Raw genomic sequence first — 19,503 nt, 5'->3', positions numbered from 1 at the left:
TCTCGTAAACTAAAGCCGATCGCCAAAAAGTCTAAAGAGAAATGTTGTTCAGAATCATGGTCTTGACAACATATCCAAATCTCATCGAAATCGGAGAGGGTTCACATTATCGAGAAACTCTTGTTCGTTGCGATGTCGCGGCGTACCACCGACACTCGCTTGCCGGCGCGGCGCGGCGCGCCGGGCCAGGGCGCGCTCTGATTGGTCCGTGTTTTTCGTTAATAACTCCTAAACAAAGTCGCAGTTGACATTGGTGCAAAGGAAAATGTCTCTTAGAATGGTCTCAGGAACCACCCCCTTTCGGGATTTTCACGAATTTTGGGACACCCTGTATAATACATATAATAGAAAATACAATATAGTAAATAAAGTAATACACTACGAATAATACAATTAAATATAAAATATTACGTTAAATTAAATTATTAAAATCGCTTTGGAAAATCGCTCAGTTGTTGTTTTGCTGTTTAAAAATTGTTTATTTCAGGCATAAGAATGTTTGACAATGGTTGAATACTAAAAAAATAAACGAAAAGTATCTTATTGCTAAATAAATTTCTAATTATTACTAATGTAAAGGCACATTAGAGGTCTACTTGTGACGGTTTTGTACGTCGAGGAGCAGTTTATCTGAACTCCTCGTATTAATTACTAGATATCACAGTAATATAAAAATTCGGTTCACAGCCGTATTTATTTTAACTTGCACTTATATTGCTCCCGAAAAACGCCTTATAAAACTAGGAGCTTACTTTTGGATGATAGTACAGGGTGAATGGTATGGGGGGTGAGGTGATGTATATTTACAGGTGAGATAGTGATGCAATGAGCCTATTTACAGGGAAAATCGCTCAGTGATCAGACAGAATGCTGGAGAAAGATTGATTGTCGAAGCAACGTTCGGTCGACTGAATTTATAAACTATCGAGCTATTGGTTGAATTTTAACAGCGGGAATTTTGAATAGATTTTATAAGATTTACTATCGAATACATTCACTCATTAACGATATCGAATAATTCGTTCAATAAGCATGTGTATGTAGTATGTAGCAGAAATAACAATTATTATACAACAAATATTATACAATTATTAAATAATAATACTTATATATTGCATTTATGGGAATAAAATATTAATCAGAACCTAAAGAAAAAATAGTACATTATAATTATACCTATAAATACTAGATATTTTTAAAAAGTTCATTAACACTTTGCCTTTATATTGCATTATAATTAAAGGATAAATTATAATTCATACATTTTCAAATTATTGTTTATATTTATTTATTATTTACTAGGGGGCTCCCCCCCCGCCCGCCTACTGCTCGCTTCGCTCATCAAGCCCTGCAGCGCCTCGCGGATTCGCCGCTCGCGCACATAGTATGATGGATTATTCCCGCTCTCTCTCTCTCTCTCGCTCTCTCTCTCTCCCGCTCTCTCGCTTTCTGTCTCTAATGTAAAAAGCTAAAAAAAAAGTATAAAAAAAGTTACCACGACGGGACTCGAACCCAAGTCCACGGCATAGCAGTTCAGCTCGCTGCCGCTACGCCACACCATTACTTACAATTAGTAAAAGAGTGAACTATGTAAACTGACATGTTGCGTCCACAAAACTTTAATTTGCAAATATCTTGAAAATTACTGAATAGTTGCCTCTATAATGGGGTATATTCGTAATCAGGGGAACGAGATCTGTAACTCTGTAAAGTCTCAGCTAAATCTGTGACGCGAAGGCTTTGCATTCTCCTTGTGTAAATTGTCACTTTTCATGACTGCAATAGGATCCTCGTATTCACGGCATTGAATATTGGCTGTAAGTCGTGAAACATCGTAGCCCTCTGTAAATACGGGAATCCTACTACTATGCGTCGTGTGACGTAGCAGCTGAAAGGGCGTGGTCACGCGGCGAGTACGGGACCGTCAGAGGTGGGGGTAGGCGGCGAGTACGGACCGTCAGAGGTGGGGGTAGGCGGCGCTAGCTGGAGACCCCTCTTGCGTCTGTGCCCCCCCGGGGATCTTCTCGTCAGCTCACAGCAGTACATTACTACTATTTTTCAATCATATAATTATTTTTTAACGTTATAATTATATTATAAAAATTATTTACACTTCAGGAAACACCAAAGAATTGAATAACGCACAAATTCGCAGCATTTTATGTTTTTAATTATTTAAAATTGTGACGGTTACATCCTTACCGGCGCGAAACTATCCCCACCAGAGACCACCGCAGGAACCCCGCGCCCGCCGCGCCGACAAACACGCCGCGAAACCGCGAGCGCGACTCGCGGCCGCGAGAGGGCCGCCGCGCCGAACCGGTTTCTCGCGAGAGAAACTGAGCGCGCTCGGGGATAATTACCCCGGGCAATCAACGGTAAGGCAAGTCAGTGCACCACCGTCTACCGACCAGTAGTCCTCCGTGACGAAAACCGACCGACACCGTGTGCCAGACTTTGGAAGCGAGAGTGAGTGAGCGAATGAGTGAGCGACTACCTAATCCCGCGATCATACCTTCACCCGACCAACCGTCCTTCCTGGCCCAAGTGGTGAAATACCGACGGGAGTCCCTCCACCTCAGTGGCGAAACGCCGAGTAGGTACAGTCCAGCCCCAATGGCGAAAGCCGAGTGGGAATCCGCTCCGCCGCTAACGCCGAGCGACAGCGCCTCCGCTACACCGAGCGTCCGCCACACCGAGCGCCGCTCCTTCGAGCAAGCGCCATTACCGGCCGTAAACCGCAACGTAGGTCCACCTTAGCTCTTCGAGGTTCCGCGACCTTGGACAGCCGACTGACGCGGCAACACCTTCCAACGCACCGTGTAACCGTCACAAAATCATTGAAAATATCATGTTTGTCTCTAGCATCTGTCTCATAATATGGCCTTCTCCCTTAATCTGTAAGACTCTCTAATGTACATTATGTTGTAATAAGTCTCAAAAGAGAAATTTCCTAATAAAAAAAAGACCTTCTCAGCTAGCGGGACACATAGATCCACTCGACCCGGTTACAGTCGACATACCGTGAGTAAACAGCACAAAGCTTAAACGATCTTCGGATCAGCCACAAGCCAAATATACCTACATTTATGAACTTTTTAATATATGGAATTTTAGTCGTGCTATTATGTATTGTCAAACTCTTTTACCACGAAGGGCCTCATTAAGTATTATAAATTAATTCGAAGGTCGCAATAAAAAAAAGCAGACTCGAAATAAAGAAGAAGCACATATTTTTTATTAACATTGCAGTTATACATACAAAATAACATACGTACAAAACACAACAATATTAGAAAATACATATGAAGTATAAAAGTTGTTTTTTTATCAAGTTTATTTTATTAGAATAAAACTATTCCATTTTTTTTTAGGAAACTTGGCATCGTTCTTAAGTAAACAATTTTTTAAAATTTACTTGAATTTTTTAAGCTGTAATTATTTTTTAAATTGGCTATACACGCTCGTCTGTTAATCTTGACATTCCCACAGTTTTATTGATTATTTTTTAACATTGAAGATAGTGGTTTGCATATACAAGGTGTCCCACATAAATCTTCCCACGATTTTTTAAGTACTTGTGATAATCTGACAAAAAATATTTTAAACAAAAGTTGATCAGTTTTCGATTGACTATATTGTCACGTCTGCCGACGTGTGGCCATAATCATAAGTATAGTTAGTAAGAATTAAACATATAATAACACTGTCCAACAAATTTCAACTTTTTAAAAATATTTCGATTCCCACTATGCGATTCTTATAGAGTTTTCCGCGCTGATTCCGAATCTGTTTTTCATTTTTTTCCTATACGTCCAGTTTTTGAGAAAATGGAGTTTAAAAAAAAGACATATTTTTCAACTTTAAACAATTTTATTATTATAAAAGATATTGAATTGTTCTTTACAGCAATAGATTCTGTAGACTTTCCCGAATACAGTGATATCCAATATTAATACATCATGATTGTTTAAACATGTTTAAACAATGATTAAAGACGGGGAGACACCACTTTTGCACCAATTTTTGCGGGTATTTTCGAATTTATCTCAAAAAATAAGGGTCCAGCGAAAAATTGAACTATACCACGCGAAAGAGCAGACTTTTATCTTGAGAAACCCCCCTGTGAAGTTTGCATGGTCGACGTTTTTTTCGAACCAGAAAGCAAAATATCTTCGCCCGACATGAGTTGTCACCAGTGGCGCTCACCACCAGAACGGTCGTTCGCCGCTCCGTATCCCGTCGCTGCGCCGTATCCCGTCCCGAGCGCCACTGGCGGAAACTGATGTCGCGCGAAGATATTTTGCTTTCTGGTTCGAAAAAAACGTCGGCCATGCAAACTTCACACGAGGGTTTCTCAAGATAAAAGTCTGCTCTTTCGCGTGGTATAGTTCAATTTTTCGCTGGACCCTTATTTTTTGAGATAAATTCGAAAATATCCGCAAAAATTGGTGCAAAAGTGGGGTCTCTCCGTCTTTAATCATTGTTTAAACATGTTTAAACAATCATAATGTATTAATATTGGATATCACTGTATTCGGGAAAGTCTACAGAATCTTTTGCTGTAAAGAACAATTCAATATCTTTTATAATAACATCGCAATATTTGTTTAAAGTTGAAAAATAAGTCTTTTTTTTAAACTTCATTTTCTCAAAAACTGGACGTATAGGAAAAAAATGAAAAACAGATTCGGAATCAGCGCGGAAAACTCTATAAGGATCGCATAGTGGGAATCGAAATACTTTTTGGCTGTTGGACAGTGTAATCACCTAGATATAAATTCTCACACTTCGAACCTCACGTCCGCCATAGTTCTTCGTATTCTGTCATATTATATTTCACTCCCGCCGTAATTCTCGGTAATCACGCCACGTTATATTTTTGCAATTTCGTTCTCATAATCAACCATAAGCATCCTGTAACCATACACCGTATTCACCGTAGCTCGTAGTCCCGATATCATAATCAATTCCCCGTAGCCGCTAACGTTTCTCTTTTTTAATAACAACGATGAAATCGACATGTCGTAGTGGTCCGAGGAGGGCCAACCAGCGACAGTTCCAGTTCCGACTTCGCAACGAACAGTACTCCCGCCTCTTGCGCCCATCCGCCCTCGTGCGGTCTCATCGTTCTCGCGCGCGTTTCTAGTTCCGGTCTTTGTCTTAATTATGATTTAGTTTCGAACGTTGTGTCACGTCTGCTGACGTGTTGCCATAGGTTATAAGCGTAGTTAATAAGAATAGGATATTGTAACCGTAATTATTAAGAATATTCATTAGTTATAAGTAGTCATACTTCGCTCCGTTCATCAGATCCGATTCCCACCTCATACCATACACCCATTCTTATCTTAACCCTTGTATAATAATCATATCTTAATGTATGAAGCGTCCGAAATACCGCAAGTCCGTATACCGAACTTCGCGGGGTCGTAAAGCCCGTTCCGCTTGCTCGCGACGATATTCGGGGCTGTGACGGCGTTATGTGGATAACACCGACTAGTTAAAATGAATTCGAGTCTTGGAAGGTATAACACCTTATATATTTTAAAACTTAACAAATACAACAAATGATGAGGTTCGAAATAGAAGTTAGAGTAGTTATCGCTTCGAGTGAATTTTGTGTTCTGATTTTTCGTGTCGCGTTGTGTATAAGGTCGACTCGGCGTCTTTCTTTATTGGTTATCTAAAAGTGTATGGCAGTGGTCGGCACGGAGGAGACTCTGCAGGCCGCTCTCGGCTCGCGCCGCACAGTGGGTAAAATCGACGTTCTAGCTGTTCGCGCCTATTTCACCATTATTTCGATACATAAAGACCACATTAAATAGGTCGTTGGATTCGTCTTGCCGTCAGCTATAACATTATTGAATAAAAAATATGTAGTTATAAATAAATAATGAAGGTGACCACAATTTTTTATTGAAAAAAAGTTTTTTTGGAAATTTTTTGTATTGATATTTGTAAAAGACTGTGTACTGATTACTTTTCGTAGGAAACATTTTTTTGTCACACCACCCGAAATGTCTGAAAACTCGTGTGAATAATGAATAATTTGGCCACGATTTCGATCGAACTCACCACTGTGCGCGTGTCACGCGACGCTTTAAACTATCATAACTTCGGGATCCCGGATTAATCCGGATCTAAATTCTGCACGATCTTTTAGAGGAGATCTTGCCGAAAATGTTCCACTTTGTCAGAACATGGACATCTCCGGACATTTTAACTTATCCCTTGTCAAAGGTGAAAAACTTCGACAATTTTCCTTAGTTGATTAAATATTTTTTTTTATAATAAATTATGAACAATGATGTTTAGTTCCTGGTGCGTTCTCAACATAGATATACATTCTTCATATAAAAAAAAATTGGTCACTTAATCTTCAGTAGGTTTTCCAGGACATCATTATGAAGACAAGGAATTTTTTCGGTGATAAATCGTATCTGAAAAAGTTTGATCTTTGAATGTTTATTGCAACGAGAGTTTTTAATAGCTTTAATTAATATTATCGTTTTCGAATGTAATAGACATTTAAGAAACATTGTGCATTCGTTAAAAATCGATATGAGGACTTTGAGTTTTTAGCCCGTGAACAGCTAGAACGTCGATTTTACCCACTGTGCGCCGCCTCCTTTTCCCACCGCACGTCTCGCTCTCCGTAACGGCCCTAGTCCTCAGGTCCGTACATATCCCATGACAGAATTGTCATGCAACAGAGTGGAATAGGCCTACAGGGGAAACCACATAAAAAAACGCATTTACAATAGTACCTCAATGGTAATGTGGAAACCTTGTAACGATCCGACTTCGCGATGCCCTGTAGCTCAAGAGTTACCAGGGTTCGTTAGGATGGAGGTAATGAAGGTTGTGCGAAGTCTGGTAAAACTCAGGTTTATTTAATAATAATTCCTGGTGCCTGGACGAGTTTCTGGCGGCGGCGATCTCTGTCGTGACAGCGGTAGCTGACGCGACGACGGCGACGGCGGAGGTTCGCGGTCCGGCGAGAACGCGGCGCAGAAACGGCCGGCGAACAGTCAGCCTGGTCGGTCAAGGCTCGGTCGGCGCACTTACAACTAACACTACACTAATTTACGGCGCACTTACAACTGACACTATTCTACTTACGAACTACGGACGCGGGTTAAAAGACGGGCCGTGTGCGGTCCGGACAAGCGAGACCATGCTTCTGGCGGACACGGTGCGTTGGCGATTCCGGACTATGCTACCGCGGCTGGATTCTGGACGCGGGTAAAACGGCGATCTCGTCGTCCAGCGGTATCTGGCACGACGAGCCGGTCTGGTACGGTGCGCGAATATTCTCGCGACTTGCGGGAACGTCTTTCCGGAGACGGTGCTACGGATGCGCGGATACGTCGCGGATTCCGGTACGTCGCGGTTTCGACGGGGAGCGTCTCCTGGAGCGGTCGTCTCGACCTGCGGACTGGACGGCCTCGTCGTCCAGCAGGAACGTCTGTACACTCGAACGGAAGCCCCCGATCGAAGAGTACCGAAGCGCTCGCGTCCTGGACGCACCCAGGAGTATTCGAGCTCGTTCACTGACTGGCGAGGATGAGACTGTCTCCAGGTGAACTCCCCTGAAAATTCGTCTCGTTCTGCCTTATATAGACAGAAGACGAAAGCACGGACCACGAAGAGTGCCGCTCGCGTCGCGGCTGATTCTTCGCGGTGATTGGTGCGGGCCAGTTTCGGCAAAGTCTACAAATATGACTGCCGTTCGATCGCTCTTACTCTTAGGCCTAGACGCGGCTCGCGACGAGACGTTGTCTCGTCGCATCCCCCCCTTTCTTCGGAGACTAGTGACGAGGCGATGCCTCGTCACATCCCCCCCTTTCTTCGGAAGCGCGACGAGTCGGTGTCTCGTCGCAACCTATTGATACGGGTGTCGCCCTAATGCGCCACGCGCAGTTCATACGGTCTGGGATAGGTACGGGCCTGAGCTGCCTCGAGGACTAGGGCCGTTACGGGGAACGGGACGTGCGGTCGGTGAAAAGATGCGGCGCGAGCCGAAAACGGCCTGCAGAGTCTCCTCCGTGCCGACCACTGGTGTATGGGGATGAAGAAGTGATTGCTATTGGTGAGTGGGTGGTGCATATTGGTCGTAGGAGTAGGAGCGCTTTGGTAAAACTATGTTTGGGCTATGGAAATTATTAGGTGCGAATGATATGGGAAAACGATACGGAAACTAAAGTGTTTATACAAAGATTGCCCTGTCAATGGTCGTGGTTCGCTCTCGAGACGGTCCCGAAGTGGTGTCCGATGACACCCAAACTCTGGGACCGTCGCTTCGCGTCGCGTCGAGTGTTTCGGTTATTGCAGCGGACCGTGTCTAAATAAATCTCACGTTCGGTCTGCTCGAGACCGAACAATGTATTCCCCGTAGCAGTATCACGTAGCATTCACCGTAATCATTAATCGCGCGCTTCTCATAACATCCGTAGCGTTATGTCTAACGAGACATCGCGTAGAAGATAAGACACCTATGTATTCGACCTCACGATCCTAAAAAGAGTTCAGTTAGTTCAGTTCAATTCGGACAGCCAGTCTGTCACGTTCGTTCAAGACTCCAGCGAGGCTCGTCGCCTCCTGGATGTTCCGGTCCGGACTCCGACGAGTCCTCGCTCTCATCCGCCTTTGAGCGGTCCTGCTATATCACGCGCTTCTAGTTCATTGTAATTTCATTTCATACGTTACAAATATATTCCCAGTTATTAATTTAATAAGTGAGTCTCGCTTAGTTCTTCTCCCTACATCTTCGCGCTTGCAATACTCTCCTATTCAATTTGCGTTCGTCGCTATCAATTTCGGAAGCTCGTGCACGTCAACGAACGCGAAACAGAGGACAACAGCGGGGTACCCCTCGTCACCAACGACGTGATCTTCCCAGGACGAGTGAGGATCATAATCCTCTCTACGACGATTCAGCCTGATTGGACTGCAGCCGTCAACGGGCAACGAAAGCAGTTCGCATAAAGGAAGCCTGCCTGTCTTCACCGATCGCTATACTCAACTGTCCGATAAGTCGCTAAATATTTCCCTGCGAAGATTCGCGCCGTCTCAGTTATCTCTGTTCTCGTCCGCCGCTTTGGGGCGAATCTACTACCTGTAAGCGTGAAGTAGAATACGCATGTTCTCGAAAGTCGTGGTTCCCAGTCAGACGTCGGACGTAACGTGCCGCGTGGACAAAAGGTTGTATCGCATTTGAGCGTCCAATAAGGGGAATGGGTCGCGGAACGATAATTTCGCGAAAGTCAGACTTCGGGACGTAACAGTTGTATCGTTGTAACGTTGAACGTTATAATATACGCCTAGTTATCACATCAATCAGTGAGTCTCGATCAATTCCTGCCCCTACACCGCGCGCTTGCGATATACTCTTTTGTATATATTTCACCTGCTTCCGCGTTTCCGCTTTGCACGTCTGAGCATAATACTGCTCGGTGCGTTCCTCCGGATTCATCGGGAAACGCAGAAGTCTCTATCGACTCTCGCTTATTAATTATATGAGTATCGCATGCCGCGCGGCGCCGGTCGCCGATGCCAATTACGGAAACTCGCACGCATCTACGCGAGTGAAAACGGTGGGCAACAGTTCCTGGGTATCACACGTAAACCCAAGATCATCAGCGACATCTTCCGGGGACGGGTGAAGATCGTCGTTCCCGTGACGACCCAGTCAGATTCTGGTAGAGCCGCCAACCAGCAGCGAGAGCAGGCCAGCTGAAGGAGGCCTGCTGTACCCACGGACCACCCGTTCTACTGCCCGAGAGCCGCTGACGTTTTCTACTCAGAAATCCCGTAATTCAGACCGGCCGCACTATCCCCTTCGTCGCCATCTCAGTAGTAAGTGCTAGCCAGTAGATTGTGTTCACGAAGGTCGTGGTCCCGTCAGACGTCGGACGTACGTGCCGCGTGGACAAAGGTTGCGTCATATTTGTGCGTCTAGCGTAGGTCACGTGTCGCGAAGCGATAAAATCACGCGAGTAACCTTCCGGACGTAACAATATGTTGCAATAAAAAAAAGTTCGAATTTTTTTATTATTGTCAAGGCCACCATCATTTTTTTAAATGCCACTTTGTACTTTTGACTTAACAGTATTATAGCCCGTATCAAGACGAATTCAACGACCTAGTATACCATGACCTTCGGATGACTTTGAAGTGCCGTTTAAAAAAATGAAGGTTGCCTTGACAATAATAATTCTTATTGCAATGAATAGCCAATCGAAAACTGATCTACTTTTGTCTAAAATATTTTTTTGTCAGATTATTGCAAGCACTTAAGGAATCGTGAAAACTGTTATCTGGGACACCCTGTATCTGTGCTACCACTGCTACCGAACATAGCTGAAATACGCCTAATTGCACACAACATATTGGGAAAACATGTATGTATACATATATTTTTGTTTCAATACGGAATAACACTGTATTTCGATTAGTTCCAGTTGTAAATTGTCATCAATAGTTCTAAAGTTCTTGGTCAGATAGCAGACTACAGTAAAGTCGCGATATTATTCCAATGGCAGTGTTTTGCATGGAGACATGTCGTGTACGGTCATTATTTTTTTTATGACTGCGTCTACTGCGCCGACCGCGCCGAGAGTACAATCGAAGCCGAACGTAGAAAAGGACAGCATGTATACAGGGTGTCCCAGAACAAGTGTCGTTCCTTGAAATGGGAGGTTCCTGAGACCATTCTAAGAGACATTTTCCTTTGCACCAATGTCAACTGCGGCTTTGTTTAGGAGTTATTAACGAAAAACACGGACCAATCAGAGCGCGCCCTGACCCGGCGCGCCAAGCCGCGCCGGCAAGCGAGTCTCGCGGTACGCCGTGACATCGCATCGTGACGGCGCGGCGGCCCAGGGCGCGCTCTGATTGGTCCGTGTTTTTCGTTAATAACTCCTAAACAAAGCCGCAGTTGACATTGGTGCAAAGGAAAATGTACCTTAGAATGGTCTCAGGAACCTCCCATTTCAGGGAACGACACTTGTTCTGGGACACCCTGTATACGGATCGCGCGGCAAAAGCGTGTCGGTGTGAACCACTACTAATCCAATTAGAAAACTGCTTCAGTTTTCATATTTTTTTATGGGATTTTCACCAACTTATTTCTGGCATTTTTCTGATTAAAATGACACCAAACACGATATAATTTCAACTGTATTTAGTGGTTTAGTTAACGATGAAAGTTTCGAACGCAACGAAAAACAGCGCATGGGAAATTCCTTGAACTGTGCCAGCGGCGGCGACTGTCCGCGTCTCTTTCTTCCCCATACGTTGTCCTTCCTTGCGCCCGAAAGGGTATAGCCGGATAAGATAGTCAAAAATGCCCTTGAACCGAATTTTATCGACGATGTGCCATTCGATAGAGCATCGCAAGAAAAAACATACTGTGCAAAATTTCAACCCTGTATCTCGATCGGGAGGGTAGTTATGGGGTAAAATCGAAAAATCAGTTTTTGGCCTATTTTCCCTAGTTAATGACGTTTAGAAATTCTGAAAAAAATCTGACACATGTCAAGAACCCAAATACATACTTTGGAATTAGTTTCAGATTTTTAAAATGGAAATCCTGCTTGTAAAAAATCAAAAACCTCAAAAAAATCGAAAAAATGCAGATTTCACATGGAAGTTTTAGAGTGTCCACTTTTATATTTTTACAGTAGCTGTATATTGTTATAAGTATTGTTCATGAATTTTTTCAGATTTTTCGGTTTGGTGCGCCGTTGTTAAAAAAGATAAAAACCGATTTTTTCGACGTTTTTTCCGCGAAGAACTAAGCTAACCTTAAAATTGTTACGTTCTATTTATTCTGTAAGTCTATCAGGCTCTGATAAACCTTGAGCATTCGACAGAAGTAATTAAAAAATGAAATCAACTTAATTAATATTTCTACAGTATAATCATTACATCTAGAAATATAAATCACGTTTCCAACAATTCAGTTGGCTCAGTGCGTTAGGCGTTCGATTGTGGACCGGCCTATGCTAGGTTCGCTCCCTGCATAGGTATACATTTTTTTTACTTGATTAATTATTTTTTTTATGTCTGACTATATAATAATCAATGGTGTGTTTGTAGATTTCTTTTAGAAGCAATATCTACATATTCAAAAAAAATATTATAGGTGAAATTCGCAAAAAAATTATAATACATAGCTTGTGCGGATCTTAATTATCTCAGATTCATTTTATCGTGTTTTCTGTAAAGCATATTTTATTTTATCGATGAATTGAAAGATTTATTTATGTTGAAAATTTGAGGAACTTCTGGCAGTACTCGACATTTTCAGCAGTAATTGCATTTATGTGTCTTCGAGTTTTAAATACTTTGTTATAGAGAAAAGAAAGAAATTCAAGTTGTAGAAATGGCTCTATTGTTGTTTACTTCTTTTGAGGTATTCAATTTGGTACCTCGTCTCTTATGCGGAACAGCAATTGTTGTGTATGTACTACTCAGGGTTGCTAATGAAATATTTCACAGTGAAAGCAGATGTTCCGATACTTGTCAAAGTACACTAACGAATCTATAAAAGCATATTTAGAATTACAAACTTTTGATGTTTCATTAACTTTTACCTTTGTTTACTTTTATACGTTTACCTTTTCTTTTCTTTACTCGCCTTACGACTCTGTTAGACACAACTACTGTATTTGGTGTATTTTACCTTAAAATACTTTTTAAATATTTCAATATTGCTTTTAAAAGAATTCTACAAAAATATCTTTGACTAGTGTGAAGTTAGATATAAAAAAAGAAGAGAATTGATGAAATAAAAAAAATAGACCTAAGACGGGCGCGAACCTAGCATAGGCCGGTCCACAATCGAACGCCTAACGCACTGAGCCAACTGAATTATACTGTAGAAATATTAATTAAGTTGATTTCATTTTTTAATTACTTCTGTAGAATGCTCAAGGTTTATCAGAGCCTGATAGACTTACAGAATAAATAGAACGTAACAATTTTAAGGTTAGCTTAGTTCTTCGCGGAAAAAACGTCGAAAAAATCGTGTTCGAGATTCAAAGTAAGAAGTTTACCGGTCGATGCGAGACGCGGATAAACACCGCGCGACACTTGGTTTTTACGTCGAGTCAGCGGCGCGTAGAGCCCGCTGTTATTGTTTCAACGTTCGTAACGTCTCGCATCGACCGTAAATCACCTTACTTTGAATCTCGAAACACTCGATTCGATGAGCGATCCACGCCAATCGCGTGACACCACCTCGGCCGAAGCGACGATATTTAGGGACCCTCCTGCGTCGGAGGAGCGATTTTTCCTCGCGAAACCTCACACGGCCACCATCATACAAGTTTCTTTGTAATATCGCGCCTTGCTCTAACGACAAATAAAGAGAATTGTGATCTTCCAGACATTCAATCACCCGGTCTATTCTCGCGAGTTTCCTCGTTTGTATCATTTTTCCCGTTCTCTTGTCTCCGCGCGGCCAAATCTGGGCGATCCCGGCGCCCCGGCGTTTCCATCTAACGTCAAAACGAAACATTGGTCCTTCGAGCCGGATCGCGGAAAAGAGAACTGGGAGTTCCTCGTGACCTGCAAGATTCTCTACCATGGCGGACGCACTCGCGGGTCAACTCCAAACGAAACGAGGCATCGACCACGCTCTGGCCAACCTCAAGAAGCTGGGGAAGGAAAAGTGGACCAAAACGACGCTGAGCACGAGAATCGTCCATCTCCAGGAGCAGTGGCGGAAGTTCGATGCAGTCAACGCGCTGCCGCGTCGTCAGCGGACCAGGCCCAGATCCCATACTTCTCTGAGGACCAGTTCGAGCAAACGGAGGAAACCTATTTGGAGACCTTGTCCTTCATGACGACTCTGCTCGACAACTTGACCAGCGCCACAGTAAGTCCCACCTCAAACCCCAGCGCCGAAGTTTCACTGGCGGTACCGGCCGATCAACTTCCCCGTCTCGATTTGCCCGAATTCAATGGCCAGTACGCGGAATGGGAATCGTTTCGCGACCGTTTCATATCTCTCATCATTAAGAACGACACGCTTCACGATGTATCGCGCCTCCACTACCTTCTCTCTTCTCTCACGGGGAAAGCGCTCGCCTATATCAAACAGATTCCCATGACCGAAAATAACTTTCAAATTGCATGGGCGACTTTGACCACGCGCTACCAAAATCCGCGACGTCTTGTAACCGCCCACCTTCAAAAATTGTACGATATTCCCGCGCTTTCTCGCGAGTCAGCAGACGACCTCCTCACGCTTCGCGACAGCGTCTGCATCATCCGCGCGTCGCTCCAGAATCTCAACCGGAAGCCGGAAGATCTCTGGAACGATATTATTGTCCATCTAGTATCCCAGAAGTTAGACGACACAACGCGACGGGCTTGAAAATTAAAAATCAGCGACGATGTCACGCCTCCGTCCTTTGACACGTTGTCCAATTTCATCGACTCCCGCGTGCGTGGACTTGAAGAATTCGCGGAAAGTGTGTCCTCTAATTCCTCGATGCACCCTGTCGCGATCACCGAATCGATCGACGATACGGCGCACGTGCATGCCGTCACCGCGATCAAGCGACCATCTCCACCGTGTCCAGTGTGTCAAGCTCCTCATTTCTTTAGTGCATGCCCGAAATTCGCTGCGAAAAACCCTCGCGACCGTCGCGAGCTCGTACATAAATTCAAGCGCTGGTTCAACTGTCTAAGCCATGCGCATCTCAGTCGGGATTGTACCAGCAAGTTTTCGTGTCGCCTGTGTCACCGACGACACCATTCGCTCCTACACGAAGACGAGATACAGGCGGAAAGCTTTACTCCCCCTTCGGCCGTGAATTCTGAGGTGAACGCTCACCTCGTGTCCACCATCGCGGAACCAAGCACCACGGTATTGTTAGCCACCGCCCTCGTCAAGATAAGCGTTCCGTCCGGTCGTTGCGTGACCATCCGAGCCCTGATTGACCAAGGCTCCGAAACCAGCTTTATCACGGAAGCAATGGCGCATCTTCTGCGTGCGAAACGCACCCGCGTCACCACCTCGATCTCGGCGGTCGGCGGCATCCACGCCGGCACCGCGCGTCACGCTGTGCAGCTCCAAGTTGCTCACCGATCGTCCGCGACTCCCGCAATATCAACCATCGCGCTCGTGCTCCCTGCGCTTTCAACATACGCGCCGAAACGTATCCGAGATTCCCAAGCTGTAGCGCACCTCGCAAACTTGGAATGGGGCGACCCCGATCCGTCAAGCCGGGCCGAAATTCACCTCCTTCTGGGCGCGGACGTCTACCACAGCCTAATCCTTCACGGCGTGCGTAAAGGTCCCCCCGGACTACCAGTAGCGCAAGAAACAGTATTTGGGTGGGTCATTTCCGGACCTATCGCGCGTCAGGCACCAGAAGCAGCTACCTCCAGCGCGGCCCGTAGTCAACCTCTCGATTGCTCCACCATCACAATGCACCATTGCATTCACGACGACACTCTCTCCCACGAGCTCAAACGATTTTGGGAACTTGAAGAGATTCCCCGTCGCGCTCTCCTTACCCCGGACGAAGAACAGTGCGAGTCACACTTCCGCGCGCACACCACCCGCACTGCCGACGGTCGGTACGTGGTTCCTCTTCCGTTCCGAACTGGACCTCCCATAAATATCGGGAAATCACGCCCTTTAGCGGAACAAATCCACCGCTCGCTGCAGAGAAAATTCCACCGGCAGCCCACCCTCGCCTCGGAATATCAAGCGTTTCTTCACGAGTACGAGAAGCTCGGCCATATGCGTCGCGCACCCCCTTCCTCCCCGTCATCGACGCAATCTGTTTATTTACCCCATCACCCGGTGTTTCGCGAAGGCAGCGCGACGACGCACCTCCGCGTTGTGTTCAACGCGTCTAGCATTAGCTCGAACGGAACCTCCCTCAACGACCATCTGTTACCCGGTCTCAAGTTACAAGCTGATCTGTCCTCCGTTCTACTTCGGTGGCGTAACTTTCGGTACGTCTACACCGCCGATATCGCGAAGATGTATCGCCAAATCCTCGTCGATGCTCGCGACCTCGACTATCAGAGGATTCTTTGGAAAGAATTCCCCAGCGACGAGCCTAACCCCTACCAGCTGCTAACCGTCACTTACGGAATGACCTGCGCTCCGTTCCTCGCCCTTCGAGTATTACAGCAACTCAGCGATGACGAAGGCTCTCAATTTCCCCTCGCTCGTCCCATCCTACGATCTAACATTTACGTCGACGACGTATTATTCGGCGGCGACGATATCCCTTCTCTACGCCGATCTCGCGATCAGCTAAATGGTTTATTGCAACGCGGTCGTTTAAGACTCCGGAAATGGGCAAGCAACCATTCCGAACTCCTCACCGATATGGATCCGACGGATCACGGCCTCGCGTGTTCGAAACTCCTCGCACCCGACGATGAGCTCAAAATCCTAGGAGTAAGTTGGAATCCGTCTCGCGACGCTTTCCAATTCCAAGTCTCGATTCCCGATACACCCCCCTCCACGAAACGGACGATTCTATCTACGATCGCGAAATTCTATGATCCTTTGGGCTGGGTCACCCCTGCCATCATTTCTGCCAAGATTCTAATTCAGGACCTATGGCGCCTTCGAATCGAGTGGGACGCTCCGATATCCGGCCCCGCACTCGATCGCTGGACCGCGATCTATACTCGCCTACCGTCGCTCACTCAAGTACAAATTCCTCGATGGACCGGCTACTCTCCGTCCAACTCTCACATCGAGTTTCATGGATTCGCGGACGCCTCCAACATAGCATACGCCGCCGTCATCTATGCTCGGTGCATCTCCACGACAGGCCAAATCACCCTATCACTACTCGCAGGCAAGTCCAAAGTCGCGCCCCTCACCCCTGTGACAGTTCCGCGTCTCGAGCTGCAAGCAGCCGCGCTCTTGGCGCGTCTCATGACATTCGTCCTTTCGTCGCTTCCGAACACCAGCGCCTCGTGTTTCTGTTGGACGGATTCAACTGTCGTACTAGCATGGCTACATTCGCACCCGTCCAAATGGAAAACTTATGTGGCCAACCGCGTCGCGGATATCCAAACTCGACTTCCAAAAGCAGAGTGGCGGCATGTGCCTACCGCCGACAATCCAGCCGACTGCAGTTCTCGCGGTCTCCTGAGCGACGATCTCCTCAAACATCAGCTGTGGTGGCACGGACCAAAATGGCTCGAACTCGACGCCTCCGCATGGCCATCTCAGGCACCCATCCCGGAAAGTAACGATCTAACGGAAGTCAAAGCAGTGCACCACAACACGGTCCCCTCCTCAATCGAGTGGGATTTAGCCTCTCGATTCTCTAAATGGCCTAAACTCCTACGAGTCACGGCCTATGTAATCAAGTTCGTCCGTCTCTGCCGTCGGGATTTCTCCGAGACCACTAATCAGCCGTCCGGTCAGGCACTCGCGACCTCGGACGTCTCCCAAGCTAGACTCTTTTGGATCAAACGCCTCCAATTCGAGGCATTCCCCGAAGAACTTCGCGCGCTCCAACAAGCCCATGCGCCGTCGCCGAAGAGTCCTCTATTATCGCTCAGCCCATTCCTCGACGAGGATGGCATTATTCGTGTCGGAGGCCGATTGCAGCACACCTCCCTCGCCCACAGGGTAAAGCATCCGATTCTGCTTGCGCCGCATCCCCTCGTGCGCCTCCTCGTTGAGCAGATCCATGTCAGCACGCTGCACGGCGGCGTGCAACTCACGTTACACACCCTTCGCCAAAACTATTGGCTACTTCGCGCCCGAAACATTGTGAAATCCGTCATCCACTCGTGCATCACATGCGTTCGGGAAAGAGCTGCCGTTCCCGAGCAAATCATGGGAAATTTACCTAAAGCCCGCGTATCCCCGCCAGCTCGAAGTTTCGCACACTGTGGTGTAGATTACGCCGGACCCTTCCAAGTCCGCGCCTCGGCCGGTCGCGGTATCACCTCGCGAAAAGCCTACATCGCATTGTTTATCTGCATGGCCACAAAAGCAATTCATCTGGAGCTAGCCGGCGACTACTCTACCCCCGCGTTTTTAAACGCCTACCTCCGATTTTGCTCCCGCCGTGGGCTGCCGGAAGCCGTTTACTCCGATAACGGAACTACTTTCGTAGGTGGGTGCCGTGAACTCGCCGCAGCGTATCGCGCGGCCGTGAAGGATCCGAACTTTCTAAATAAAACAGCCGCCGATGGCACGGCGTGGCACTTCATCCCCCCATCGGCGCCGCATTTCGGGGGTTTATGGGAGGCGGGGGTCAAGAGCGTGAAACATCACCTCCGTCGCATCCTTGGCGAGCGCATGCTAACCTTCGAAGAGTTCTCAACACTTCTCTGCGCGATCGAAGCCTGCTTAAACTCTCGCCCCCTCGCACCGCTCACCGATACCCTCGACGACTACGAAGTCCTCACACCCGGGCATTTCCTCGTGGGATCGACGCTCACGGTACCGCCACAGCCCTCATATCTAGAAATTGGCGAAAACCGACTTTCCCGTTGGCAGCTAATTCGTCACACAGCAGAACGCTTCTGGAGGCTGTGGCAGGACGATTATATAAACACCCTGCAACAGCGCGGCAAGTGGCGGAAGCCGTACCCTCCTATCGCCACGGGGCAACTCGTCCTTCTTAGGAACCCCACACTCCCCCCATGCAAGTGGGAACTTGGTCGTGTAATCCAGTTGCATCCCGGCGACGACGGTCACACTCGAGTCGTTACCGTCAAAACGGCGACGGCAACGCTAAAGCGACCTTTAGTGAAATTATGTTTATTACCCGTCCAGAGCGCATCGTCCACCCCATAGACGCAGCTCCAGTCGGCCGTCGTCGCGCGTGTTCGTTCCGGGTCCCGTCTCCCTCGCTCCCCGCGCGCAAATCAAACGGTGCGATCTGATGCGTCCCGTCACGGCGGGCGGTGTTCCCCATTGGTTTCCACGATCAACGTCAAAATCACGCTTCTCAGAAACCGTTGCGACAAAATAAAGCGAACCCGGCGACAGCGAGTCGCCTCTCGGGCGTGCGCTTCTGGGTCTAGCGTTAGTGACCATTGTACAACGCATTCCCGTTATTGTGAAGTCTCGCGGCTGTGCGAGGCCCGACCTTCTTAGTCATAGTGCGTGCGTGAAACGTGTGCTTCGTTTCGAAACTGTGTTTCGAGGCGGGCGGTATGTTCGAGATTCAAAGTAAGAAGTTTACCGGTCGATGCGAGACGCGGATAAACACCGCGCGACACTTGGTTTTTACGTCGAGTCAGCGGCGCGTAGAGCCCGCTGTTATTGTTTCAACGTACGTAACGTCTCGCATCGACCGTAAATCACCTTACTTTGAATCTCGAAACACTCGATTCGATGAGCGATCCACGCCAATCGCGTGACACCACCTCGGCCGAAGCGACGATATTTAGGGACCCTCCTGCGTCGGAGGAGCGATTTTTCCTCGCGAAACCTCACACGGCCACCATCATACAAGTTTCTTTGTAATATCGCGCCTTGCTCTA

At 46.8% G+C, this 19,503-nt stretch overlaps 1 protein-coding gene across 1 annotated transcript; it reads left to right on the top strand.

The window, feature by feature from the left end:
- The first annotated feature begins 2,481 nt into the window (after positions 1-2,481).
- LOC143217667 (uncharacterized) lies at positions 2,482-18,811 on the top strand. The gene is made up of 3 exons (XM_076442206.1): positions 2,482-2,733; positions 13,397-13,888; positions 14,687-18,811. The coding sequence occupies exons 1-3, from the start codon at positions 2,482-2,484 to the stop codon at positions 18,809-18,811; spliced, it is 4,869 nt and encodes a 1,622-aa protein (XP_076298321.1).
- Positions 18,812-19,503: the final 692 nt, after the last annotated feature.

The sequence above is a fragment of the Lasioglossum baleicum genome, chromosome 17, assembly GCF_051020765.1.
Source record: "Lasioglossum baleicum chromosome 17, iyLasBale1, whole genome shotgun sequence".
Taxonomy (NCBI): domain Eukaryota; kingdom Metazoa; phylum Arthropoda; class Insecta; order Hymenoptera; family Halictidae; genus Lasioglossum; species Lasioglossum baleicum.
Note: the sequence above shows the minus strand (reverse complement) of the source record. Positions and strands in the feature narration are given on the sequence as shown.